General features: G+C 46.5%; 2 protein-coding genes across 3 annotated transcripts in view; both read left to right on the top strand.

The window, feature by feature from the left end:
• The window catches only part of pogzb (pogo transposable element derived with ZNF domain b), a 26,488-nt gene extending 836 nt beyond the window's left edge, over window positions 1-25,652 (top strand). The window contains exons 2-18 of one of the 2 annotated variants that reach the window (XM_061049447.1): window positions 445-563; window positions 5,018-5,098; window positions 5,367-5,596; window positions 5,861-5,945; window positions 6,802-6,963; window positions 7,037-7,135; window positions 7,463-7,670; window positions 7,757-7,908; window positions 8,129-8,376; window positions 8,516-8,853; window positions 9,032-9,181; window positions 9,258-9,317; window positions 13,673-13,785; window positions 19,996-21,645; window positions 21,739-21,775; window positions 21,879-24,413; window positions 24,585-25,652. In XM_061049447.1, the coding sequence (XP_060905430.1) occupies window positions 449-563; window positions 5,018-5,098; window positions 5,367-5,596; window positions 5,861-5,945; window positions 6,802-6,963; window positions 7,037-7,135; window positions 7,463-7,670; window positions 7,757-7,908; window positions 8,129-8,376; window positions 8,516-8,853; window positions 9,032-9,181; window positions 9,258-9,317; window positions 13,673-13,785; window positions 19,996-21,645; window positions 21,739-21,775; window positions 21,879-23,856 (5,706 nt within the window). In that variant the 5' untranslated portion in view covers window positions 445-448 and the 3' untranslated portion in view covers window positions 23,857-24,413; window positions 24,585-25,652. Of the gene's footprint in view, window positions 1-444; window positions 564-5,017; window positions 5,099-5,366; window positions 5,597-5,860; window positions 5,946-6,801; window positions 6,964-7,036; window positions 7,136-7,462; window positions 7,671-7,756; window positions 7,909-8,128; window positions 8,377-8,515; window positions 8,854-9,031; window positions 9,182-9,257; window positions 9,318-13,672; window positions 13,786-19,995; window positions 21,646-21,738; window positions 21,776-21,878; window positions 24,414-24,584 lie in introns of those variants that run through there. The other variant, XM_061049448.1, reaches the window with a different exon arrangement.
• A 1,535-nt stretch (window positions 25,653-27,187) lies between these two features.
• The window catches only part of selenbp1 (selenium binding protein 1), a 15,576-nt gene continuing 15,263 nt past the window's right edge, over window positions 27,188-27,500 (top strand). The window contains exon 1 of the mRNA XM_061049445.1: window positions 27,188-27,283. Coding sequence (XP_060905428.1) covers window positions 27,280-27,283 — 4 coding nt within the window. The 5' untranslated portion in view covers window positions 27,188-27,279. The remainder of the gene's footprint in view (window positions 27,284-27,500) is intronic.

The raw sequence follows: 27,500 nt of genomic DNA, 5'->3' as shown, positions 1-27,500 counted from the left end.
GAGGTCACCTGACAGGTCATGTGATATAAACAACAGAGCCTGATATACAGAGAGAAACATGAGCCTGATACCTGGAGCATCACATGAACTCCTGAAATTACATGACTGATCGCCCCGAGAAATGAAGCATATTATAGACACTATTCAGAAGTTATCATAAAAGATATCAGAGAGATGTGACACACAAGTCACATAAACATCAAACCCACAGTGAAGTGAAAAATACATAAAAATATAAACAACTGTGGCATGTACATGTAGCATTGATAGAAACGCACATATTCTCATCATAACGTCGTCCTGTAGAGTGACTGAGCTCCCTGCCAATCACAGCACAGGAGGGCGGGACTAAGCAAAACTTGGGGTCTGGGTTTGTACTTTTGGGGGTGATGTTGATGATAATGATGTCATCATGAAGTCAACTGTCTCTTGTGGTTTCCATAGCAACATGGATACAGAGTTGTTCATGGAGTGTGAGGAGGAGGAGCTGGAGCCATGGCAACAGGTGGACGACAGCGTGGAGGAGGACGAGATGGAGTTCATGGAGAGCTACTGCGAGCCAAGTGAGAACAACACACACTGTAATACACACTGTGACACTGTAACACACACTGTGACGCACATTGTGACACACAAATACACACTGTAACAAACACTGTTAAAAACTGTAACACACACTGTAATACACACTGTAACACACACTGTAATAAACACTGTTAAAAACTGTAACACACATTGTAATACACACTGTAACACACACATACACACACACATACACACTGTAATACACACATACACACTGTAACATACACACTGTAACACACACTGTAACAAACACTGTGACACACAAATACACACTGTAACAAACACTGTAACACACACATAAACACTGTAATACACACATTGTAACACACACTGTAACAAACACTGTGACACACAAATACACACTGTAACACACAAATACACACTGTAACACACTGTAACAAACACTGTAACACACACATACACACTGTAACACACAAATACACACTGTAACACACAAATACACTGTAACACACTGTAACAAACACTGTAATACACACTGTAACACACAAATACACTGTAACACACACTGTAACAAACACTGTAATACACACTGTAACACACATACACACTGTAATACACACATACACACTGTAACATACACACTGTAACACACACTGTAACAAACACTGTGACACACAAATACACACTGTAACAAACACTGTAACACACACATAAACACTGTAATACACACATACACACATTGTAACACACACTGTAACAAACACTGTGACACACAAATACACACTGTAACACACTGTAACAAACACTGACACACAAATACACACTGTAACACACACATACACCCTGTAACACACAAATACACACTGTAACACACAAATACACTGTAACACACACTGTAACAAACACTGTAATACACACTGTAACACACACATACACACTGTAACACACAAATACACTGTAACACACACTGTAACAAACACTGTAATACACACTGTAACACACAAATACACTGTAACACACACTGTAACAAACACTGTGACACACACATACACACTGTAACACACAAATACACTGTAACACACAAATACACACTGTAACACACACATACACACTGTAACACACACTGTAACACACACTGTGACACACACTGTAATACCACATACACACTGTAACACACACTGTTAAAAACTGTAACACACACTGTAATACACACTGTAACACACACTGTAACAAACACTGTTAAAAACTGTAACACACATTGTAATACACACTGTAACACACACATACACACACACATACACACTGTAATACACACATACACACTGTAACACACACTGTAACAAACACTGTGACACACAAATACACACTGTAACAAACACTGTAACACACACATAAACACTGTAATACACACATTGTAACACACACTGTAACAAACACTGTGACACACAAATACACACTGTAACACACAAATACACACTGTAACACACTGTAACAAACACTGTAACACACACATACACACTGTAACACACAAATACACACTGTAACACACAAATACACTGTAACACACTGTAACAAACACTGTAATACACACTGTAACACACAAATACACTGTAACACACACTGTAACAAACACTGTAATACACACTGTAACACACATACACACTGTAATACACACATACACACTGTAACATACACACTGTAACACACACTGTAACAAACACTGTGACACACAAATACACACTGTAACAAACACTGTAACACACACATAAACACTGTAATACACACATACACACATTGTAACACACACTGTAACAAACACTGTGACACACAAATACACACTGTAACAAACACTGACACACAAATACACACTGTAACACACACATACACCCTGTAACACACAAATACACACTGTAACACACAAATACACTGTAACACACACTGTAACAAACACTGTAATACACACTGTAACACACACATACACACTGTAACACACAAATACACTGTAACACACACTGTAACAAACACTGTAATACACACTGTAACACACAAATACACTGTAACACACACTGTAACAAACACTGTGACACACACATACACACTGTAACACACAAATACACTGTAACACAGAAATACACACTGTAACACACACATACACACTGTAACACACACTGTAACACACACTGTGACACACACTGTAATACACACATACACACTGTAACACACACTGTAACACACACACTGTGACACACAAATACACACTGTAACAAACACTGTTAAAAACTGTAACACACACTGTAATACACACTGTGACACACAAATACACACTGTAACAAACACTGTTAAAAACTGTAACACACACTGTAACAAACACTGTGCCACACAAATACACACTGTAACACACAAATACACACTGTAACACACAAATACACTGTAACACACTGTAACAAACACTGTGACACACAAATACACACTGTAACACACTGTAATACACACTGACACACACACACTGTAATACACACTGACACACACACACTGTAACACACACTGACAAACACACGCTGTAACACACTGTAATACACACTGACACACACACTGTAATACACACTGACACACACAATGTAATACACACTGACACACACGCTGTAACAAACACTGTTAAAAACTGTAACACACACTGTAATACACACTGTAACACACACTGTAACAAACACTGTTAAAAACTGTAACACACACTGTAATACACACTGTAACACACACATACACACTGTAACACACACATACACACTGTAACATACACACTGTAACACACACTGTAACAAACACTGTGACACACAAATACACACTGTAACAAACACTGTAACACACACATAAACACTGTAATACACACATAGACACACACACTGTAACAAACACTGTGACACACAAATACACACTGTAACACACAAATACACACTGTAACACACTGTAACAAACACTGTGACACACAAATACACACTGTAACACACACATACACACAAATACACACTGTAACACACAAACACACTGTAACAAACACTGTAATACACACTCTAACACACAAATACACACTGTAACACACAAATACACTGTAACACACACTGTAACAAACACTGTAATACACACTAACACACAAATACACTGTAACAAACACTGTAATACACACTGTAACACACAAATACACTGTAACACACACTGTAACAAACACTGTGACACACACATAGACACTGTAACACACAAATACACACTGTAACACACACATACACACACTGTAACACACACTGTGACACACACTGTAATACACACATACACACTGTAACACACACTGTAACACACACTGTGACACACAAATACACACTGTAACAAACACTGTTAAAAACTGTAACACACACTGTAACAAACACTGTGACACACAAATACACACTGTAACACACAAATAAACACTGTAACACACAAATACACTGTAACACACTGTAACAAACACTGTGACACACAAATACACTGTAACACACTGTAACAAACACTGTAACACACAAATACACTGTAACACACTGTAACAAACACTGTGACACACAAATACACACTGACACACACACTGTAACACACACTGACACACACACACACACACTGTAACACACACTGACACACACGCTGTAACACACACTGACACACACGCTGTAATACACACTGACACACACACTGTAATACACACTGACACACACGCTGTAACACACACTGTAACACACTGTAATACACACTGACACACACACTGTAACACACACTGACACACACGCTGTAACACACACTGACACACACGCTGTAACACACACTGACACACACTGTAATACACACTGACACACACACTGTAATACACACTGACACACACACTGTAACACACACTGACACACACGCTGTAACACACACGCTGTAACACACACTGACACACACACTGTAATACACACTGACACACATGCTGTAACACACACTGACACACACACTGTAATACACACTGACACACACGCTGTAACACACACTGACACACACACTGTCACACACACTGACACACACACTGTAATACACGCTGTAACACACACTGACACACACGCTGTAACACACACTGACACACACACTGTAACAAACACTGTTAAACACTGTAACACACACATACACACTGTAACACACACTGTAACACACACATACACACTGTAACAAACACTGTAACACACACATACACACACTGTAACACACACTGTAACAAACACTGTAGCAAACACTGTTAAACACTGTTACACACTGTAACACACGCTGTAACACACTGTAACAAACACTGACACACACGCTGTAACACACTGACACACACACACTACAGAGAACTCACTGTGGAGGGATGTGCTGTGATAACATCTGTGTGTGTGTGTGTGTGTGTGTGTGTGTGTGTGTGTGTGCGCTTCTCTAGTGGAAGACTCTCTCTCTCCACTGCCTGCCTCTGAGACTCCGCCCCCAAGCTCCCGTCCATCCAGCACACCTGCTCCAACAGGTAGGTGTGTGTGTGTGTGTGTGTGTGTGTGTGTGTGTGTGTGTGTGTGTGTGTGTGTGTGTGTGTGTGTGTGTGTGTGTGTGTGTGTGTGTGTGTGTGTGTGTGTGTGTGTGTGTGTGTGTGTGTGTGTGTGTGTGTGTGTGTGTGTGTGTGTGTGTGTGTGTGTGTGTGTGTGTGTGTGCGCAGGTGTGTGTGTGTGCGCAGGTGTGTGTGTGTGCATGTGTGTGAGAAACTTTCTCTCTTTATAAACTTTGTGTTTTCTTCTCAGCTCGTTCTCCTCAGCTTGTCTCCGTGATGCCTCCCCTTCCTCCCTCCTACATCAACTCCTCTTCATCTTCAGTGCCCCACCTCTCCTCCCCCTCCACACCTGTGTCTTCAGCCCCACCCCAGATGGCTCAGGCCCCGCCCCTCATCCTTACACAGACAGCAGGGGGGACGTTCCTCCTCCCAGCAGCCCCAGGGTCTGGCAACGCCACACCCTTCCTGTTCACCACACAGGTATGAAAACAAATGCACCCAGTGCTTCTCTGCAGGGGGCTTACACACTTCCTGTTTGTCTGTGTGTACTGTGACATCACTGTCAGCAGGTGCGTCTTATTGGTCAGTCATGACACTGAACATGTTGCCCTGATACTGAGACAGTCATGACGGTGGCGCTCTGCATCACTATGAAAAAGAATTATAGACATAAAGATGTTCTCCTATTGGTTCCCTGGCTGTGATGTCACAGCTGTGATGTCATCTGTTTGTGTCTATGTACAGGGTTTCCCAGTGATGAACCATGGCACTCCTCTTCTGCTGAACCTGCAGCCGGGTCAGACGATGCAGCCGCTCACGCTCATCCAGTGTACGACCCCGAACTCCACCCACATCCGATCAAACACACACCTGATCAAACACACACTTGATCAAACACACACCTGATCACACACACACCTGATCAAACACACACCTGATCAAACACACCTGATCAGTAACACACCTGATCAGTAACACACCTGATCAAACACACACCTGATCAAACACACACCTGATCAAACACACACCTGATCAGTAACACACCTGATCAAACACACCTGATCAGTAACACACCTGATCAAACACACACCTGATCAAACACACCTGATCAGTAACACACCTGATCAAACACACACCTGATCAAACACACACCTGATCAATCACACACCTGATCAAACACACACCTGATCAGTAACACACCTGATCAAACACACACCTGATCAAACACACCTGATCAAACACACCTGATCAGTAACACACCTGATCACACACACACCTGATCAAACACACACCTGATCAGTAACACACCTGATCACACACACACCTGATCAAACAAACACCTGATCAAACACACCTGATCAGTAACACACCTGATAAAACACACACCTGATCAGTAACACACCTGATCAAACACACCTGATCAAACACACACCTGATCAAACACACACCTGATCAGTAACACACCTGATCAAACACACACCTGATCAATCACACACCTGATCAATAACACACCTGATCAGTAACACACCTGAACAAACACACACCTGATCAAACACACACCCGATCAAACATACACCCGATCAATCACACACCTGATCAGACACATACCTGATCAGTAACACACCTGATCTGATTATTGATTATAGGTGATCTGATCATTAATCAGCTGTTTCCTGTCCCCACAGCCCCCTCATTGGGTCAGTTGGTACGTCCCAGTGTGGGCCTGTCCCCAGGACAGACCAAATCAGGCCCCGCCCCCTCCAGAGGTCCCACCCAGCCTGGCTCCCCCTTCACAGCCATGCAGCTGCCCCCCACACTGACCATCCACACCAGCACGCCAGGATCCGGTCAGTCCCTGGACAGGTTGAGGATATCTGACTTGTTGAACCTTTGTTTGATAATGTTTCTTTTTTTTTACAGTTAAGCTGAAGATGGCCAACTCCCTGAAGCTGGCAGGATCCCCCGCCCTTCCCTCTGGCTCGGCCAATGGCGTCTCCAGAGTGATGTCATTAAGCAGAGGTATGATGTCACACTTTTACTCTGCTCATCAAGACCTGAGTCATCAGAGCCCGAGGTCAAGTCACAAGTCCACAAAATCTGGGCTCAATGTGGACTCGAGGTCTTGACTGGAGTCCTACAGTCAGCCTTATAACTTGTCTAGTGACGACTCGACTGACGACCCGACTGACGACTCGACTGACGACCCGACAGACGACCCGACTGACAACTCGCCTGACGACTCACTCGACGACCGACAACTCGACCGATGACTCGACTGACTTGTATAATGACTACTTGCCATGGTTACCTCTTCATGACAGTTTGTGTGTGTTTGTGTGTCACCAGCTCCTGGCTCCTCCCCCTCTGTGGTCACTACCTCCAGTGTAACCTCGGCGCCGACCTCCAGCCCCCCCAGGGTGGTAATGAGTGTGGAGGAGTTTTATTACGGGACTTATGAAGGCGACCTGAGTCTGAGGAAGCCACACCCACTGGGGATCAAAACGTCCACCTTCACCTGTCAGATCTGTAATCACCTGGCCCAGAACAACCTGAGGTGAGGTCACCTGTATGTGACCTGCACACGCACACCTGGACGCAGTGTGGTCACAATAACAGAATTTAAACTTTGTGTGTGTGCAGGTTGATGCAGCACATGCTCCTGCACTCTGACCTCACAGGAGGAGGAGATGCTGATTCGAGGAGTTGCTGTAAGTTCTGTTACCGTCAGTTCTCGTCTCCGGCTCAGCTGAGGAGCCACCAGGACCAGGTGCACGGCCCCACCCTCTCCTCCTGTAAGAACCACACCTGGACAGACACACACACACACACACACACACACACACACACACACACACACACACACACACACACACACACACACACACAATGTCTGGGTTCAACATGTTGCCAAAGCAAAATATTCAATGCTCAATATAATAATTTACATGTGAAATTAATGATTATTATTATTGTTATGAATGAATGCTCTCTCTCTCTCTCACTCTCTCTCAGGTATGTGTCGCATTTGTGAGTGGGCGTTCGACAACGAGCCAGCCTTCCTAAACCACATGAAGTCCAACCACAAACCAGGTGAGATGCCCTACATCTGCCAGGTGTGTTCGTATCGCTCGTCCTTCTACTCAGACGTCGTGCAGCACTTCACCAGCTTCCACAGAGACTCTCGCTTCCTGCTGTGCGTGTTCTGTCTGAAGGTGACCAGAAACCCCACCAGCTACCAGCAACACCTGCTAAGACACCAGGTAACCTCACACACCTTGATCCCACAGAACAATCAGCAGGTAACCTCACACACCACATAACTGTGTGTTTCTCTCTCTCTGTCTCTCTCTCTATCTCTCTGTCTCTCTTTTCCTCTCTCTCTCTCTCTCTCACTCTCAGGTGAGCCAGGCCTTCCACTGTAACAGGTGTCGTCTGCAGTTCGTCTTCCTTAAAGATAAGATGCAGCACAAACTGGAAAACCATCGCAGCTTCCGTCGACCAGCTCAGCTAGAAGGACTGCCGCCGGGGTCAAAGGTGACCATCAGGACCTATGGGAAGATCAGGCCTATGATGACATCAGCAGGTGTCAGGCAGCTACAGAGCCCCTCCCCCCTCATCCAGCCAATCAACATCAAGACAGAGCATCCAAAGTCTCTGATCCAGAGGAGTCCCATGTCCTCCAAATGTCCTCGATCACCAACCAAGAGGCCGATCAGCCGACGAGTCCCCGTCCACAGGTCAGATTATTGAGCTCACTTCATAATAACACAAACAAACTAAGAGATTGAAGCGTCTGTAGAGCAGCATCTCCGGTTCTTCAGTCTCAGTCTTTACAGATGGAGTCTGCTGGTTTGAAGAGATGAAACAGCTGAAACATATGATTACACACCGAGGCTAGCTCTCCTCTTTCCTCAGGAGTTCTTTCTGTGAGGAGGAGCGCCTCCTGTGTTTGGAGTGTGGGACTGACGCCTCGGACTTCTCCGCCCATTACCCGACACACGTCCGCTGCCTGCTGTGTCCGTACAGCAGCTGCTGCTCCAGAGCGTACGCCTCTCACATGATACAGTAAGGAATCTCCTGGATGATGTCAGCATGCAGAGGAATCTATTCACTGATTGATGTCTAAATCTTGTTGTTTCAGTCACCACGTGCCCAGATCCAAAGACGGAGTTCTTCCTCTGCACAGACGACCTCCTCCATGGTGAGAGTGCCAGATCCATCACTCGTCAGTCACTCGTCAGTCACTCCTCAATCACTCATCAGTCACTCCTCAATCACTCATCAGTCACTCGTCAGTCACTCATCAGTCACTCCTCAATCACTCGTCAGTCCCTCATCAGTCACTCCTCAATCACTCGTCAGTCACTCATCAGTCACTCCTCAATCACTCGTCAGTCACTCCTCAATCACTCTTCGGTCACTCGTCAGTCACTCATCAGTCCATCGTCAATCACTCTTCAGTCACTCCTCAATCATTCCTCAGTCACTCATCAATCACTCGTCAGTCACTCCTAAATCACTCCTCAGTCATTCCTCAATCACTCGTCAGTCACTCCTCAATCACTCATCAGTCACTCCTCAGTCACTCCTCAATCACTCATCAGTCACTCCTCAGTCAATCGTCAGTTACTCCTCAATCAATCCTCAGTCACTCCTCAATCACTCATCAGTCACTCGTCAGTCAATCGTGAGTCACTTGTCTGTCACTCGTCAATCACTCTTCAGTCACTCCTCAATCATTCTTCAGTCACTCCTCAGTCACTCCTCGGTCACTCCTCAGTCAATCGTCGGTCACTCGTCAATCACTCATCAGTCACTCGTCTGTCACTCGTCAGTCACTCTTCAATCACTCGTCAGTCAATCGTCGGTCACTCATAAGTCACTCTTCAGTCACTCGTCAGTCAATCGTCAGTCACTCATCAATCACTCGTCAGTCACTCGTCGGTCACTCTTCAATCACTCGTCAGTCAATCGTCGGTCACTCGTCAGTCACTCTTCAGTCTATCTTCAGTCACTCGCCTGTCACTTGTCAGTCACTCATCAATCACTCTTCAGTCACTCCTCAATCACTCGTCAATCACTCATCAATCACTCATCAGTCACTCGTCAGTCACTCATCAATCACTCATCAGTCACTCCTCAATCACTCGTCAGTCACTCGTCAGTCACTCCTCAATCACTCATCAATCACTCATCAGTCACTCATCAGTCAATCTTCAGTCACTTGTCGATCACATGTCAATCACTCATCAGTCACTCGTCGGTCACTCTTCAGTCACTCGTCGGTCACTCCTCAATCACTCATCAGTCACTCATCAGTCACTCATCAGTCAATCTTCAGTCACTTGTCGATCACATGTCAATCACTCATCAGTCACTCTTCAGTCACTCGTCAGTCACTCCTCAATCACTCCTCAATCACTCGTCAGTCACTCATCAATCACTCGTCAGTCACTCCTCAATCACTCATCAGTCACTTGTCAGTCAATCGTCAGTCACTTGTCTGTTACTCCTCAGTCACTCTTCAGTCACTCGTCTGTCACTCGTCAATCATTCTTCAGTCACTCGTCTGTCACTCCTCAGTCACTCCTCGGTAATCGTCGGTCACTCGTCTGTCACTCCTCAGTTAATCGTCGGTCACTCGTCAATCACTCTTCAGTCACTCGTCTGTCACTCATCAATCACTCGTCAGTCAATCGTCGGTCACTCAAGTCACTCGTCAATCACTCTTCAGTCACTCATCAATCAATCGTCGGTCACTCGTCAATCACTCTTCAGTCACTCGTCAGTCAATCGTCTGTCACTCGTCGGTCACTCCTCAATCACTCATAAATCACTCATCAGTCACTCGTCAGTCACTCCTCAATCACTCATCAATCACTCATAAATCACTCGTCAGTCACTCATCAGTCACTCGTCAGTCACTTGTCAGTCACTCCTCAATCACTCATCAGTCACTCATCAGTCAATCTTCAGTCACTTGTCGATCACATGTCAATCACTCATCAGTTACTCATCGGTAACTCTCCAGTCACTCGTCGGTCACTCCTCAATCACTCATAAATCACTTGTCACTCACTCATCAGTCACTCGTCGGTCACTCGTCGGTCAATCTTCAGTCACATGTCAATCACTCGTCGGTCACTCCTCAGTCACTCTTCAGTCAATCTTCAGTCACTTGTCGATCACATGTCAATCACTCATCAGTCACTCTTCAGTCACTCGTCAGTCACTCCTCAATCACTCCTCAATCACTCGTCAGTCACTCATCAATCACTCGTCAGTCACTCGTCAATCACTCATCAGTCACTCGTCAGTCAATCGTCAGTCACTTGTCTGTTACTCCTCAGTCACTCTTCAGTCACTCGTCTGTCACTCGTCAATCATTCTTCAGTCACTCGTCTGTCACTCCTCAGTTAATCGTCGGTCACTCGTCAATCACTCTTCAGTCACTCGTCTGTCACTCATCAATCACTCGTCAGTCAATCGTCGGTCACTCAAGTCACTCGTCAATCACTCTTCAGTCACTCATCAATCAATCGTCGGTCACTCGTCAATCACTCTTCAGTCACTCGTCAGTCAATCGTCTGTCACTCGTCGGTCACTCCTCAATCACTCATAAATCACTCGTCAGTCAATCTTCAGTCACTTGTCGATCACATGTCAATCACTCATCAGTCACTCGTCGGTAACTCTTCAGTCACTCGTCGGTCACTCCTCAATCACTCATCAGTCACTTGTCAGTCAATCGTCAGTCACTTGTCTGTTACTCCTCAGTCACTCTTCAGTCACTCGTCTGTCACTCGTCAATCATTCTTCAGTCACTCGTCTGTCACTCCTCAGTCACTCCTCGGTAATCGTCGGTCACTCGTCTGTCACTCCTCAGTTAATCGTCGGTCACTCGTCAATCACTCTTCAGTCACTCGTCTGTCACTCATCAATCACTCGTCAGTCAATCGTCGGTCACTCAAGTCACTCGTCAATCACTCTTCAGTCACTCATCAATCAATCGTCGGTCACTCGTCAATCACTCTTCAGTCACTCGTCAGTCAATCGTCTGTCACTCGTCGGTCACTCCTCAATCACTCATAAATCACTCATCAGTCACTCGTCAGTCACTCCTCAATCACTCATCAATCACTCATAAATCACTCGTCAGTCACTCATCAGTCACTCGTCAGTCACTTGTCAGTCACTCCTCAATCACTCATCAGTCACTCATCAGTCAATCTTCAGTCACTTGTCGATCACATGTCAATCACTCATCAGTTACTCATCGGTAACTCTCCAGTCACTCGTCGGTCACTCCTCAATCACTCATAAATCACTTGTCACTCACTCATCAGTCACTCGTCGGTCACTCGTCGGTCAATCTTCAGTCACATGTCAATCACTCGTCGGTCACTCCTCAGTCACTCTTCAGTCAATCTTCAGTCACTTGTCGATCACATGTCAATCACTCATCAGTCACTCTTCAGTCACTCGTCAGTCACTCCTCAATCACTCCTCAATCACTCGTCAGTCACTCATCAATCACTCGTCAGTCACTCGTCAATCACTCATCAGTCACTCGTCAGTCAATCGTCAGTCACTTGTCTGTTACTCCTCAGTCACTCTTCAGTCACTCGTCTGTCACTCGTCAATCATTCTTCAGTCACTCGTCTGTCACTCCTCAGTTAATCGTCGGTCACTCGTCAATCACTCTTCAGTCACTCGTCTGTCACTCATCAATCACTCGTCAGTCAATCGTCGGTCACTCAAGTCACTCGTCAATCACTCTTCAGTCACTCATCAATCAATCGTCGGTCACTCGTCAATCACTCTTCAGTCACTCGTCAGTCAATCGTCTGTCACTCGTCGGTCACTCCTCAATCACTCATAAATCACTCGTCAGTCAATCTTCAGTCACTTGTCGATCACATGTCAATCACTCATCAGTCACTCGTCGGTAACTCTTCAGTCACTCGTCGGTCACTCCTCAATCACTCATAAATCACTCGTCACTCACTCATCAGTCACTCTTCAGTCACTCGTCGGTCAATCTTCAGTCACATGTAAATCACTCGTCGGTCACTCCTCAGTCACTCTTCAGTCACTCGTCTGTCACTTGTCAATCACTTGTCAGTCACTCCTCGGTCACTCGTCAGTCAGGGGATTGACATACCTTTTTTTTTTCACTCTTATCTTAGGGTATATTTTAATATTAGGCTTGTATTTATATCAAATGTGTATTCCCCTCTAAATTAATTTAGTTTTTGCAACAACCTCACGTTTTGAAAAGTTCCACTCAATATTCTGATATTGATAGGAGTCCAGCATCAAGCTGCTGTACATTAAAATTAAAAAAGACAAAGCCATGACAAACTTCAGTTTTGTAAGGAGTTTCATTTACAAGAGGGATGAACGGACAGTGGACCATATCTATCTCTCCCTGTGCGGCCCGCACAGGTATCGTGTGTAGGAAACACTGCATTCACAGGTGATGGCTTTGATGATGTCATCGCGCTCACAGGTCACAGCTCTGTGTTCACCTTTGTGACCTTTGTGTGTCCTCAGCGTGTTCATGCTGCGCTGCTCGCACTGCGACTTCACGCCTCGCTCTGCTGATCAGATGGCGGAACACCTGCTGAGCAACCCAGAGCACTACAGCGCCACCTGCCGGACCCGCAGTAAGACTATACACACACACACAGACACACATTAAAGGGCCCATATTCTTCTTTTTCTGGTTTTATATGCCCTTTAGTGTGTTTTCCATGTGTCCTTCTGCATGTTTACGCACATCTATGTGCAAAAATTCAAAGTCCGCGGAAACGTGGCTTCTCCTACGTCCTCCTGTTAGCTGTAGCATTAGCTGCATGTAACGCTCGGTTCTAGCCCCCCTCGAAAAAAAAAATGTCAGTGTGACGTCTTGTCAGTGTGAGATCACTGATCTAAGCCCATTGGCTCGTTGTGGCCCAGCAGCTCATGTTGCACGCCCGTTAACTTCTGTAGCACGCCCACGATATGCCGTAGCCTGCGGTAGCACAGTAGTGCTAAGGTTCTAATGTTTTTGCTCCCCGGCCCTCGGAGCCAGAGTGGCTGAGCAACTGACCGATTACGGCAGAGCCGACAGGCCGACCAATCAGATCATACTTGGCACACGTGGGGACTCTGAACGTGGTCACTTCAGAGCCTTAGAGAGAGAGTCAGAAGAGAGCCGGTGCATGGAGCGGCAGTACATGAAAACAGACACTTTTTTCAAACTTTAGCTATTGTGAACATACTTTAGTAGATACATAGATTAAATATATGAACCCCAAAAAGGGCATAATATGACCTCTTTAACACTAACACACACACACACACACACACATTAACACAAACATACACACACACACACACACACACAGACACACACACACACAAACATACACACACACACACACACACACACACATTAACACAAACATACACACAGACACACAGACACATAAACGCAAACAGACACACACACACTACCTCACACACACACACTACCTCACACACACACACAAACGGTAATGGTGGCCAATAGTCAAAGATGCTCAATAATAAAGACGACTCACTACAAGCTGTGAAAGATGAACACTTCCTTCTCCAGAGCAGGAGTAACGACTGTTCTTTATTTTTCAAAAATCTAAAATGTTTGACCTCATCGACACCGCTGTCTCATCCAATCACTGAGTCTGTACGTGGGCAAACATTTCCTCAGCTTTGAATCAGTCACAGTGTTCAGATATTCTGCCACTGTGTAATCTCTATTTAGATAATGTTCTAACCTGCTTTGTTTTTTGGTTGATTCTGTCCAATGTGTTAAAAAGAGTTTTAGAACAGCCAATTAGAGTCTCTCACTCTCTCTCACTTTGTCTGAAGTTTTTTTTTTTTCTTGACAGTTTTGGTACTTTTTTGTCGTCGATTATTAAAATATTTGGGATGGTGCCATTTAAAAACACGTGATTTCGTATGATCAGAGTTTGTCGCTGTCTACTCTGACCCGTTTGAATCCCGTAGGAAACATTTCTGAGACAAACTGTTTTTACAAACAGTGTTGTGTTAGCATGTAGCTTAAACTCTGTGTGACCTGAAACCATCAACACTCACTGATAGCTATCTGCTCCGGAGGTATGCACACATGTCGTTCTCCTCAGCCTGGACGCCGTCCAGCTCCCGGCCCGAGCCAAAGTGAGGGTCACTCCTCCCATCCAGCAGAGAGCTGTATCTGAACAATGTGTTTATGTAATGATTCAGCCAGGTCTAAAGCACATTACAGAGAAAGACTGTAATCTGGAAGAGTCGTTATATTAACCCTCAGGCATCACTTGAATTTACGACCCTCTTAAGTTACTAAGGACAAAAATGTCCATGCCAAAAAACTGCTATAAAAATAGAACAGATTGATATTTTTTCCTACTTTTTTCTGCATAAATGTCTTAAACAACTTCAGCCCTGCTCAAAACTACCAAACATTCAATCATTTTTAGGAATTTAACCCTTTAAATGCTAGTTTGATTACTTGATGTCACTGTTGTTATTTAACAAAAACACACAAAAATTAGTTATTTTCCATATAACAAATATTTGGTGGCTGGGGGATTTATTTTTAAATCAGTCTTGGATATGTCAAAGATTATCCAAAATATTGACTTTGATGCATTGTTAGTTTTTGTGTAGCATCAGATTTAAAATGTAGTTCCCTGTTTAGACATTGGAGGGCGAAAATGTCCAATTTACAAAAACTGCTCTAAAAATAGAACAGATTGATATTTTTGTCCTGAGAGTGGAAGATTCAAACAGTTCAGAGAGGAGACGGCAGACTGACAGTCCTCTCCTGTCTCGGGTTGGGACTAAGAAGCAGGATTTGGGGTTAGCGAGGTCACTTCAGGGTTACCTGGGTATATCACCATGGTAACTTATGCTGCACACCTAACCTGCTCCAGAGCAGCGGTTATGTTCAAGTTATGAGATTCAAGATTCAAGATTTTTATTTGTCACATGCTCATACAGATGTGCAGTGAAATGTAAGGACTGTTCCGCAAGGCCATGCAATAAACACTCAAATTACTAATACACATATATACAGTAAAATAGAATATAATGTAAAAAATAAAAAATGAATTATTTGAATGTACAAAATATAAAATATAGAGTAATGTAAACAGTGTAAAGTGTCCAGGGTGTCAAAGTGCAATGTGCAGATTGGAATGTGTGGTGTGTGTGCATCATGTAGTCACAGTTCTGTTTTGTTTTTAACTGAGGAGAGTGGAGTTAACAGTCCGGACAGCCTGAGGAAAGAAGCTCTTCCTGAGACTTTCTGTGTTCGCCTTGATGTGTCGAAGGCGCCTGCCAGAGGGTAGCCATATTCAGTCTGTTACCTGGGTGGTGGGGATCACTCATGATCCTCGCCCTGGCTGTGCTCCTCCTTGTGAAGATGTCCTGGAGGGTGGGGAGTGTTGTACCCATGGTACGCTCTGCTGACTTCAGCACCCTCTGCAGGGCTCTTCGGTCACGTACAGTGCTGTTCCCGTACCACTGGGTGATGTTTCCAGTCAGCACACTCTCCACCGCTCCGGAATAAAAAGTCTTCAGGACCTTCAGAGAGACTTTGAATTTCCTCAGCTGTCTGAGGTGATAGAGGCGCTGCCTCGCCCTCTTCACCTGACTGTCTATGTGGGTTGTCCATGTTAAATCCTCAGAGATGTGCACCCCCAGGTACTGGAAGCTGCACACCCTCTCCACCAGCGTCCCATCAATTCTCAGTGGGGTGTAATCCCTCTGCTGTCCTCTCCTGAAGTCCACAATCAGCTCCTTGGTTTTGCTGACGTTCAGGAGCAGGTTGCTGTCCTGGCTCCACTGTGACAGGTTTCCAACCTCCCCCGTATACGTCTGCTCATCATTGTTGCTGATGCGACCAACAACCACCGTGTCATCTGCAAATTTCACGATGATGTTGGAGCTGCTTGTGGCCACACAGTCATGTGTGTACAGGATGAAGAGCAGGGGGCTGAGGACACAGCCCTGTGGTGCTCCGGTGTTGAGGGTGCAGGGGCTGGAGGTGTGTCTGCCCACTCTGACCACCTGGGATCTGTTCGTCAGGAAGTCCAGGATCCACAGGGAGGTGTTAAGTCCAAGGATGATCAGCTTGGAATGGAGGTGGGCGGGGACTATGGTGTTGAAAGCTGATTTAAAATCAATGAACAACAGTCTCACATAGTCCCCCTTCCTTCTGTCCAGATGGGTGAGGGTGGTGTGCAGTACCTGGGAGACAGCATCATCTGTGGATCTGTTTAGTCTGTGTGTGAACTGAAGTGGATCCAGAGACTCGGGGAGCAAGGAGCAGATTTGCATCTTGATGAGTCTCTCAAAGCACTTCATTACTTCTGAGGTGAGTGCTACTGGGCGATAGTCATTAAGGCAAGCTGGAGAGGCATTCTTTGGTACAGGGACAATAATGGCTTTTTTCAGGCATGTGGGGACCACAGACTGACTCAGGGAGAGGTTGAAGATGGTGGTAAACACTGGAGCTAACAGGTTGGCACAGGACTTCAGCACTCTGCCAGAAATACCATCTGGCCCGGCAGCCTTCCTGGTGTTTACCTTTCTCAGTGTCCTCCTCACGGCGTGCTCTGACACAGTGAGCGGGTGCGAGTCTGCTGCTCCGGCCTCGGAGATCCTGCTGGCTGCATCAATTGGCATGCTAACGTTAGCGGTGCTAGCGTTAGCCTCGAATCGCGCATAAAAGTCATTCAGTTTGTCAGTCAGAGCAGCGTCTTCACTCACCGAGACATGGGCTCTTTGCCACAAGCTCCTTGAATCACGCTGCTGGAACTGTGATTCCACTTTGTCCCTGTACCTCCGCTTAGCGTCTTTCACTGCTCGTCTCAGTCTGTAAGACGCCGCTTTGTATTCCTCCGTCCTGCCGGTGAGAAGTGACGAGTTGTATGAAGCGGTCCGTTCGTTCACAGCGGTGTGGATAGATTTATCCACCCATGGCTTCTGGTTCGGGAAAACCCGGACAGACATCATGGGACCGGCGTCGTCTACCAGCGTTGCTATGAAGTCCGTCACAACTCGTGCTATGAAGTCCGTAAACTCGTCTACGTCACTCGAGCTGGATTGGAACACGCCCCAGTCGACGTCATCCAGAGCGTCTCGCAGCGTAGCCTCTGATTGGTCGTTCCAGCGCCTAACCTGCCTCGTCACCACCTTTTCACGTACAATCATCTGTTTGTACCTTGGCAAAAGGTAAATGGCGGAATGGTCTGATTTACCCAGTGGGGGCAGGAAAGTCGCCTTGTAGCCCTCTTTGAATGGCGTGTAGCCCTCTTTGAATGGCGTGTAGCCCTCTTTGAATGGCGTGTAGCAGTGATCCAGTGTATTGTTGCCCCTGGTGGAGCAAGTGACGTGTTGGAAAAAGTTCGGCATAACCTTCTTCAGGTTCGCCTTGTTAAAATCCCCAGCCACGATGAGGGCAGCATTCGGATGTTTGTTTTGGTGCCGGCACAGCACGTCATGCATGTCCGATAAAGCTGTGTCCGTGTCCGCTTGTGGTGGAATGTAAACAGATGTAGCAATGACCGAAGTGAATTCCCGGGGGAGGTGAAATGGACGGCACAGGATGGTTATGTGCTCCAGATGTGGCGAGCAGGAGTTGGAGAGAGGTTTAATGTTCTGTGGGTTACACCAGCTGGTCATAAAACAAACCCCTCCACCCTTTGACTTGCCAGATTCCTCCGTCCTGTCCTTGCGAAACACAGAACGAGTCCGATGGCATGATGGCTTGATCCGGCACCACAGGAGTGAGCCATGTTTCCGTCAGGCAGATGATGTTACAGTCCCTCATGTCCCGTTGGTATTTTACCCCTCAGATCATCCATCTTGTTATCCAGGGACTGGACGTTGGCAAGAAGGATGCTTGGCAGGGGTGGGCGGTGGGCCTGAGTTCGGACACCACCTCGTCTTCCGCTGTGCTTTTTCCTCCCCCGGCCATTGTTCCTGTCCTGTGTTGTGTTACGCAGGAGTTCGACCGGCAACCACTGATCATCGTTGGAAACTGTGTTTGTGACCAGTCTCTTTATGTCCAAAAGTGTATTTCGGTCACAAGTTATCTTTGCTGAAAGAGCTGATGTAAAAAAGTTCACAAAAACAACATAAATAAAGAAAAAAACACACAGCCTCGAGATCAACCCGAGGAAGTCTCCGCCCACTGACCAATCAGATGTCTTGATGGAGAGGGGGGAGGAGTCCTGTATAATAACATTATAGTCCGTAAAGTGAATGATTATTTTGAACTGATATCATATTTCATCCTTCAACAGAGACTAAAAAAAGTGTTTTTAAGATGTTAAATGATGAATATCTTCTGATGTCTTTGAATTATATTTTCATATGAATGTTTAGTGTCTCCATGCCGCTCTGTTTGTTATCATCAGAGCTGAAATGTAACTTCTCAAACTGTTATACTCTCCACATGAAAGAGTCAGAGACTCACATCCAGTTCAGAGAAAAAACAGGAGTTATTATCTTCAAGGTAACGATGGCACTGAAATATAATCATCTGTAGTTTGGACATTAATACTCTGATGTTTCTTTTTTCTGCAGCTGTGTAACTTTAGTCTCTGGGTTAGTTTTAAACCTCTTTATATTATTAATATAGTTTGTTAGATATGATGATCTGCTGACGGGAGACTCAGTGATGATTGTGATAGGTTATATGAAGATAGCTCCGCCCCTTTTATGTGAACGCGCTCTTTATGAACCTAGTAATAATATGGTGCAGGACACTTAGCAAGTTTAGACAGATGTGTTCATATTTGATCATTCTGTCAGTATGAGTAATAAATCGACTTCTTGTTTTTCAGCCTTCGTTGAACCGGATATCCAGTTCTGTGATGGTGACGAGCGGCGTCCTTCAGAGGAGAAGGAATCAATCAACAACAACAAGGAGTTACCTGACCCATCGTGGAGGTCAGCAGATAGTTGGGAACATCCAACAGAAAGTTCAAAGTTCACCATCCTGCCGTTCACACAGAGCAGTGGCCCTCGACATCAGCTGTCAAAGAACAGCGACGCCATCGACTTCTTCAGTCTGCTCTTCCCTGCCGCCATGTTTGATCTGATAACCAAAGAGACCAATGCTCATGCTAAGACCTGCCGCTACCTGGGCTCCTGCTCACCTGACTGGGTTCCCATCACCACACATGAGGTCAAAGGTTTCATCGGCCTGGCGATCCTGATGGGGATCCAGAACCTCCCCGACCCTACACAGTACTGGTCCTGGAGTCACTTTGACAACAGCTACACTTTCTACCGCACCATGAGCTTCAAACGCTTCAAAGGGATCGCTAACAACATCCGCATGGGCAGCTTCACCACAGACGAGTATCGAGGCACCAGCAGGCCCAGTGACCCTCTGCACATCTTCAGACCCATGCTGGAGATCCTGGGTGATGCCATGTGGAACACCTACAGAGCCAACTGCTGCCTGACCATCGACAGGGCTCTGCTGCCCAGCCTGGAGGAGGAGGAGGGCTGCAGTGCAAAGGGAACCCCAAAGACTCAGCCTCAGGTGTGGCTGCTCTGTGACTCAAAGTCTGGCTACTGCCACCGCTTCTTCATCCAGGGTGGGGACAAGGGGGGCCAGGAGCCTGGTTTCACAGTGGTCCCTGAGCTAGTGAAGGGTTTGGAGGACAATCACCACCAGATCTACCTGGCTAACTCCCTCACTTCTGTCCCCTTAATGCAAAAGCTTCTAGACCAGGGCATCTACGCTTCAAGCTCTTTCCCCCCACCCAACCCCATCCTGCCCAGAGAGCTGTGGGAGGAGGGTCAGCTGGAGAAACCTGGGGACTTCCTACAGAGACAGTTTGGTCCTTTACTGGCCACCCGCTGGAGAGACACCAAGGAGATGGGCTGTTTGTCGACGAATGCTGCTCCAGGTGAGGCAGACACCGTTTGGAGAAGATCTCAGACCAAAGTCGGCGGTCTGGACCCGATCGACCGGCCTATGGCCTTCCGCCTCCTGCAGGAAAACATGCGAGGGGTCGACATCTGCAAGCAGCTGCTGGCCTGCAACCCGCTCGGAGGAATCCCTCAGGACCGACACTGGCGCAGCCTCTTCTGGTTCCTGGTGAACATGAGTGTGGTCAACGCGTTCATTGTGCTGCGGGAGAGCCGTAAGGACAATCCACCACCGTGGGTGCAGGACGGACTTTTCACTCAGGTCAACTTCCGCAAGCGTTTAGGCAACCAGCTCGCCAAATGTGCTCAGAAATACTTTGAGACCATGGAGATTGCCAGCTCCCGTGCCACGAGGTCAGAAGTGACAGTGGAGGCAGTCAAACAAAGACATCGAATGGCGAAGGTCAGCAGCATCTCCAAACGATGTCGGAACTGCAACCTGAAGAACATCCGCCATGAGAGCGTGTACGGCTGCATCATCTGCAAAGCCAACCTGTGCAGTCTGCCCAGCTGCTTCTGGGAGTTTCATGGCATGTCCCCATTGAACAGAGGTCAGCACTTTTTCATTAGTGAAGATGGTTTATTGCTACTCTCACTACGTTTTATGTTGTAGTATTTAAGGTGCTTGTTTTATGTCTTTACAGGATCGACAAAAGTTGGCTTTGTGAAGGACAGAATGAGGTAAGTTCTTCAGGGAATTTATAGCAATATGTTTGATTTATTTGCCATTAGTTTGTTGGAACATGTTGCTGATATTTGATTTTGATGTTTGTCTGTGCTGCAGTGGAGCTGTCGTGGTGGATGAGGTTAAGCACGGCGAGGACGATGCGATGGCCCCTGTGGAGGACTTTGACTTTTCTGACGATGAGAGGCTGGAGGATCTCGATGACCTGGATCAAGAATGTGAAGAAATGAATGAAGACGTTGCCAAAGAAGAGAAACATTTGACGTCTCCTGTGCCGTCAACAACCAACAGTCAAATCCTACCGGCAGCCGTTTTGTCCACCCCTAAAGAGCGAGACGACTCCCTCACCGCCCGTCAACTGAGGATTGTGTTATCCGCTCTGTGTGACGGAGTCCGGCAAGCCTCCAGGGTCTTCACCACAGAGATTCAGCTCATTGGGTCCTGGCTGAAGGAGGCCAGAAAACGTTCGAGGCAAAATGAACAGAAGCTTCAAACAGGCGGGGAGGACCGCATGGTGGCCTGGGTGCTGTCCATGCATGAGCAGCAGCTTCCCATTACTGAGAGCAACCTGTTCCACAAGGCGTCCACCCTGAAGAAGAAGGGTGCGTTCAGTGACTCTTTCCGTATCTCCTATGACTGGGCAGTCAGCTTCATGGTGCGGCACCGACTCGGCATTCAGACCATCGGTAGGTCAGCCTCTCTGGCTCGCACCCTGCCTCTTTCTCTGGAGGCTAAGATCAAGTTGTTCAGGGATTTTACCAAGAAGGTGTTCCAGGTCCAAAAGCTCTCAGACAGGACTGTAGCTATAATGGATGAACTCTCTCTCTTTGTGGATCTGAGGTTAGTTCAGGACAAGTCTTGTCGCTCGGATGCTGTGGAGCTCACTGGAACTCTCCCTCTGGTCACTGTGTACCTGACCGTGCTGGCCGATGGCACCATGTTGCCATCCCTGGTGCTGGTAAACAGACAGCTAGCTGCCAGAGTCCTGCCAGAGTTCATTCTTCTTGAGGCCAAGCCAGAAGGTCTGTCAGTAGAAGATGCCTTGGATCTGTGGACGAACAAGGTGTGGCTCCAGTACGTGTCTGGTCTCACTGAGCCCACTAAATCCATACTGGTGTTAGACCGACACAGGGAACACCTGGGAGAAACATTCCTTACTGCCATTAGTGGATCGGGGACCCTCCCTGCGGTGATTCCTGGAGGCTGCTCCCTCCGTCTGCAGCCTCTTGAGGTCTGCATGAAGCCCATTCTGCAGCGATTCCTTCTATCACGTTGGGCAAAGTACATAGCTGCTAACCCGAGAGAGCTGGAGGAAACGTCACCGAACCAACTCCAAGCAAACGTGGCCCAGAAGCTGGTGGACTGGTTAGTTGAAGGTATAACACGCCTTCATCAACTCCCACAGCTCTGGAAGAGGTCGTTCGACCTCACAGGCCTGCTGCCTGAGAGGAAAGAGCAGGAAGTGGAAGATAAAGAGGAGAATGAGACAAAGAGTAAGAAACCAGAGGACATCCAGTCAGAGCTCCTGATGACCCTGACAGAGACTCTGCTGGGAACTGAAGCTTTGGAGGCATATTCTCCTGAGGTTCCTGAGCTGGAAGACACAGAGGAGGAGGATCAAGATCATGGTGACAGGCAAGAGAAATCACAGGAGAAACAGGAGGATGTGGAGAAGGAGACAAAGAAGGACAAGGAGGAGTTAGGCCAAGAGACACAAGACAACAACAAAGAGATGGAAGAGCAAACAAAGGAAGGACAGGAGGAGGGCCGGGGAAAGCCAGGAGCCGAGTCCAACAAAAATATAGAAGACAAAAAGGAGATTAGAAAGCTAGAGGAAGACAGCAAGGACGAAGGGAAGGAGACAAAGCAGGCCAGGGAAGAAGGAGTGAAGAAGCTTGAGGAGGATAGTGAGGAGGAAGGAAAGGAGATAGAGGAGGACAGTAAGGAGATTAGCAAGGAGAGACGAGAGACTAGGATAGTGATAGGAGAGGAGGTAGGAGATGAATGGAAGATAAAGAGCAGGACCGAAGGCGTGGAGGCAGACAGCGAGGACAATGACAGAATAGACGAACGCTGAACGGACAATGGTCACATTTAGAAATGTCCTGTAAATACTGCACCGACACCCTGAGACGAGTCTGAGGGGACGTCTGGTGTATCGCCAGATATCGGAAAGCACTTTGGGAAAGGACTGTTCCATCCCAACCCATCCAACCAGTTCGCCCAGAAACAAATGATGACAATATGGAGGATTTGAATCTGATATAAAGTAACCACAGCAGAAGCCTGTTTGGGGGGTTAATCATCCGTTACAGTTGCAGACCATATTGTCATGTTGAATCTGAATCTGAATATGGGAGACAGTGGACTCAACAAGTGCTTCGAAACCTTGTCAATTGTTTGTATAGAAAAACTGAAGACTTAAGCTGTCTTGTTTCTGCATTTTTTTTAAAAAGGGTGTGATTCTTTCTTTCGTTATCACATGACCTTCATTACCTTTAACTTTAGAAGAAGGGTTAGGGTTCTCTACCTTCAGACCGGCCAATCAGCTTCAACGAACCTCCATGGGAACATGTTCTACAGGGTACCTGGGGAACGTCTTCTACAGGGCACCTGGGGAACGTTTTCTCCAGGGTACCTGGGAACGTGTTCTACAGGGCACCTGGGGAACGTTTTCTCCAGGGTACCTGGGAACGTGTTCTACAGGGTACCTGGGGAACGTCTCCTACAGGGCACCTGGGGAACGTTTTCTCCAGGGTACCTGGGAACGTGTTCTACAGGGCACCTGGGGAACGTTTTCTCCAGGGTACCTGGGAACGTGTTCTACAGGGTACCTGGGGAACGTCTCCTACAGGGCACCTGGAGAACATGTTCTACAGGGTACCTGGGGAACGTCTTCTACAGGGCACCTGGGGAACGTTTTCTCCAGGGTACCTGGGGAACGTCTCCTACAGGGTACCTGGGGAACGTCTCCTACAGGGTACCTGGGGAACGTCTCCTACAGGGTACCTGGGGAACATGTTCTACAGGGTACCTGGGGAACGTCTCCTACAGGGTACCTGGGGAACGTCTCCTACAGGGTACCTGGGGAACGTCTTCTACAGGGTACCTGGAAACACTAAAGCTAAAAGCTCAATATTCGAGAACAATGGGAACATTCAGAGGATACTCAAAGAAGATGCTTCAGGGTTACTAAAAATGAAAGGGAACCAAGAAGAAGAAAGCTAAAATGCTTAAGGCTTACTTTGTACCAGAAGCTGAAGGGTACCTCAAAACAGTCTCTCAATCATACCCGGTAATGGAAGCTAATGTGTATCTCAATAAGAAATGTAAAATGATTCATTACAACATATAAACGGGAACCTTGAAATGGGCTCTATGAGTTAGCTTGACGCAGTTTCTACAGTGTAAAGTAAGCAAAAGGGTTCCCTGACAGCTGCTGAAGGGGGTGCTGAAACAGATGCAGATGCAGATGCTAACCTGTGATGCTAACATGTCTGTAAGAGGTACCTTTAAACAGAGGGTCCTTTGAAGCATTCACTGAAGGGTCCTGAGAAACAGAAACTCTTTGTTTTTGAGTTTACAGATCACGCTGTGGCGCTCTAACGTCAGCTGTTTCCTGTTTATATGATAGGAAAGAGTTCTGGAAGCTGATTGGCTGGCCTTGAGTTAGGACGGTCATGTGACCAGAGCCTAGACCTTTCAGAGGATGAAACGCTAATTGTTGGCTTCCTGTTTTTATTTAGATGTTATCTGTCAGATGAATCCTGGCTTCTGATTGGAAGTCTGCCTGATGGCGTTTTCTTGGTGCTGATGTAAAGAAAAAAAGATGTTCATCATGAAATAATAATAATAAATATCTTACATTTTGAATCTCTGTCTTCAGTTTTTACTTTTATTGTGTTTATTCATCAGATCATTAAGGACCCTATCGTCCACCTGGCGTCCTTTTCTATTTTCCATCGAACGCCATCGCTAGTTAAAGATTCATTTGGTAGCGCCTACCTGAGTGCCCGTTGATGTTTGTCTTCAAAGGAGGTGTGGTCAGGCACAAAGGTGGGGCGTACTATGAAGACCTGAAACCTGGTCTGAGGTCTGTGGAGCCATGTTCCTGATCTTTGGAGGACACGCCATGAAGATAGACATCACACCGGGAAACAGCTGAGCTCCTGCCCCTCAGTTCAGAATAGTTCTTTATTTGCTGAAACAGTCGAATGGAGTTTTAGACGTTATGGAGGGTTGAGAGACATCATCCTCTACGCCCCATTTAGCATTCTGAGTCGCCACATGCAGTCAGACACGCCCCAAATCACTTTTTCACAACTTGTTATAGATGCGTCTCTCACTCTGTGGAGGACTGCTGAGTTAAAGTTAAAGGGGTAGTTCAGGTTTTGAAGTCTTAGAGCTCTTTATCACTAGTTGTGGTTCGACGTACAGCAGTCAGCAGGTGTCAGGATAATCTCTGTAGAGGCGTCATGAAACCCAATGATGACGGTCGCCATGGAAACTCATACTGACTCTACCTGACTTCAGTGTAGAAACAGAAGCTGAGGCTGGGCTTAGACCTCCTGACAAACAGCTAACACACCCACCTGTCACTCAAAGAGGCCACACATAACGTAAACTGGTGTGTTATAAACATTCAGCCCTTAAAGTAGAAGAGAGAAATGAGCTGTAGAGACCCAAAACTGTTTTTCTACCAGACTGTAAACATTACAGTCTGGTCGCTATGGGGACTGACTCACTGCAGGAGACAGACTCTAGTGGACACTGGAGGAACTGCAGCTGTAAAGTTGGACATTTTAACATAGAGCTCTATGGGGACTGACTCACTGCAGGAGACAGACTCTAGTGGACACTGGAGGAACTGCAGCTGTAAAGTTGGACATTTTAACATAGAGCTCTATGGGGACTGACTCACTGCAGGAGACAGACTCTAGTGGACACTGGTGGAACTGCAGGTTAAAGAACTTAAGCGTTGCCCTCATTTTTAAATACTGGAGGTTGTCTCTTGATGGACAGTCTGAGACCTGCTGACTGTTTCTGCTTTATTTCACTTCTTGATAAAAACATCATAAATCATCCCTTTAACATTCTGCAGCCAGGTGCAGTGGTGCCTAAAGAAGTGGGTATACTTCACTCTTCCACTCTTGAATATTAGTCAGCGCATACTAACCAATTACAGACAAGAAATTGCAGCAAACTGCTGAATATTGTTAACCGATCAGTGGTGTGACTCAGAGGAGTTTTGAGGTCAATATGATTCAGAATTTAAAAACTTTCTTTAACTTTTGATCTTTATTTGAGTTCTTCGATTAAACTTTTTGGGCTTTGGAGGGTTAACATCCGGGCTGTCCGACTACAGTGTAAGCCCCGCCCCTCTTCTCTGATTGGCTCTGTCATGATGTGAGACAAGTTAAGCCCCTCCAGCTTTTCAGTAGTGGATCTGAACTGAAGGGGGACCAGAGTGAGACCTGCAGGATCTGATCAGAGCTCAAAGATGGGTGAGTTTTTTATCTTTTGTCACTTTATTCATCCATGCCCCCCCCCTCTCTCTCTCTCTCTCTCCATCCCCCCCCCCTCTCTCTCTCTTCCTCTCTGTCTTTGCACCCTCCCCAACCCCCCACTCTCTGCAACCTTTTTGTGTTTTTTCTCATGATCTTTGGGCAGAGCAGGGCTGCAGCAGCTCTCCTGCTGCTCGTTGACCTTTGTTCTGAGAGT

Source organism: Labrus mixtus, chromosome 11 (genome assembly GCF_963584025.1).
Source record: "Labrus mixtus chromosome 11, fLabMix1.1, whole genome shotgun sequence".
Taxonomy (NCBI): domain Eukaryota; kingdom Metazoa; phylum Chordata; class Actinopteri; order Labriformes; family Labridae; genus Labrus; species Labrus mixtus.
The sequence above is the reverse complement of the archived record's forward strand: the minus strand, read 5'-3'. Positions and strand labels throughout refer to the sequence as shown.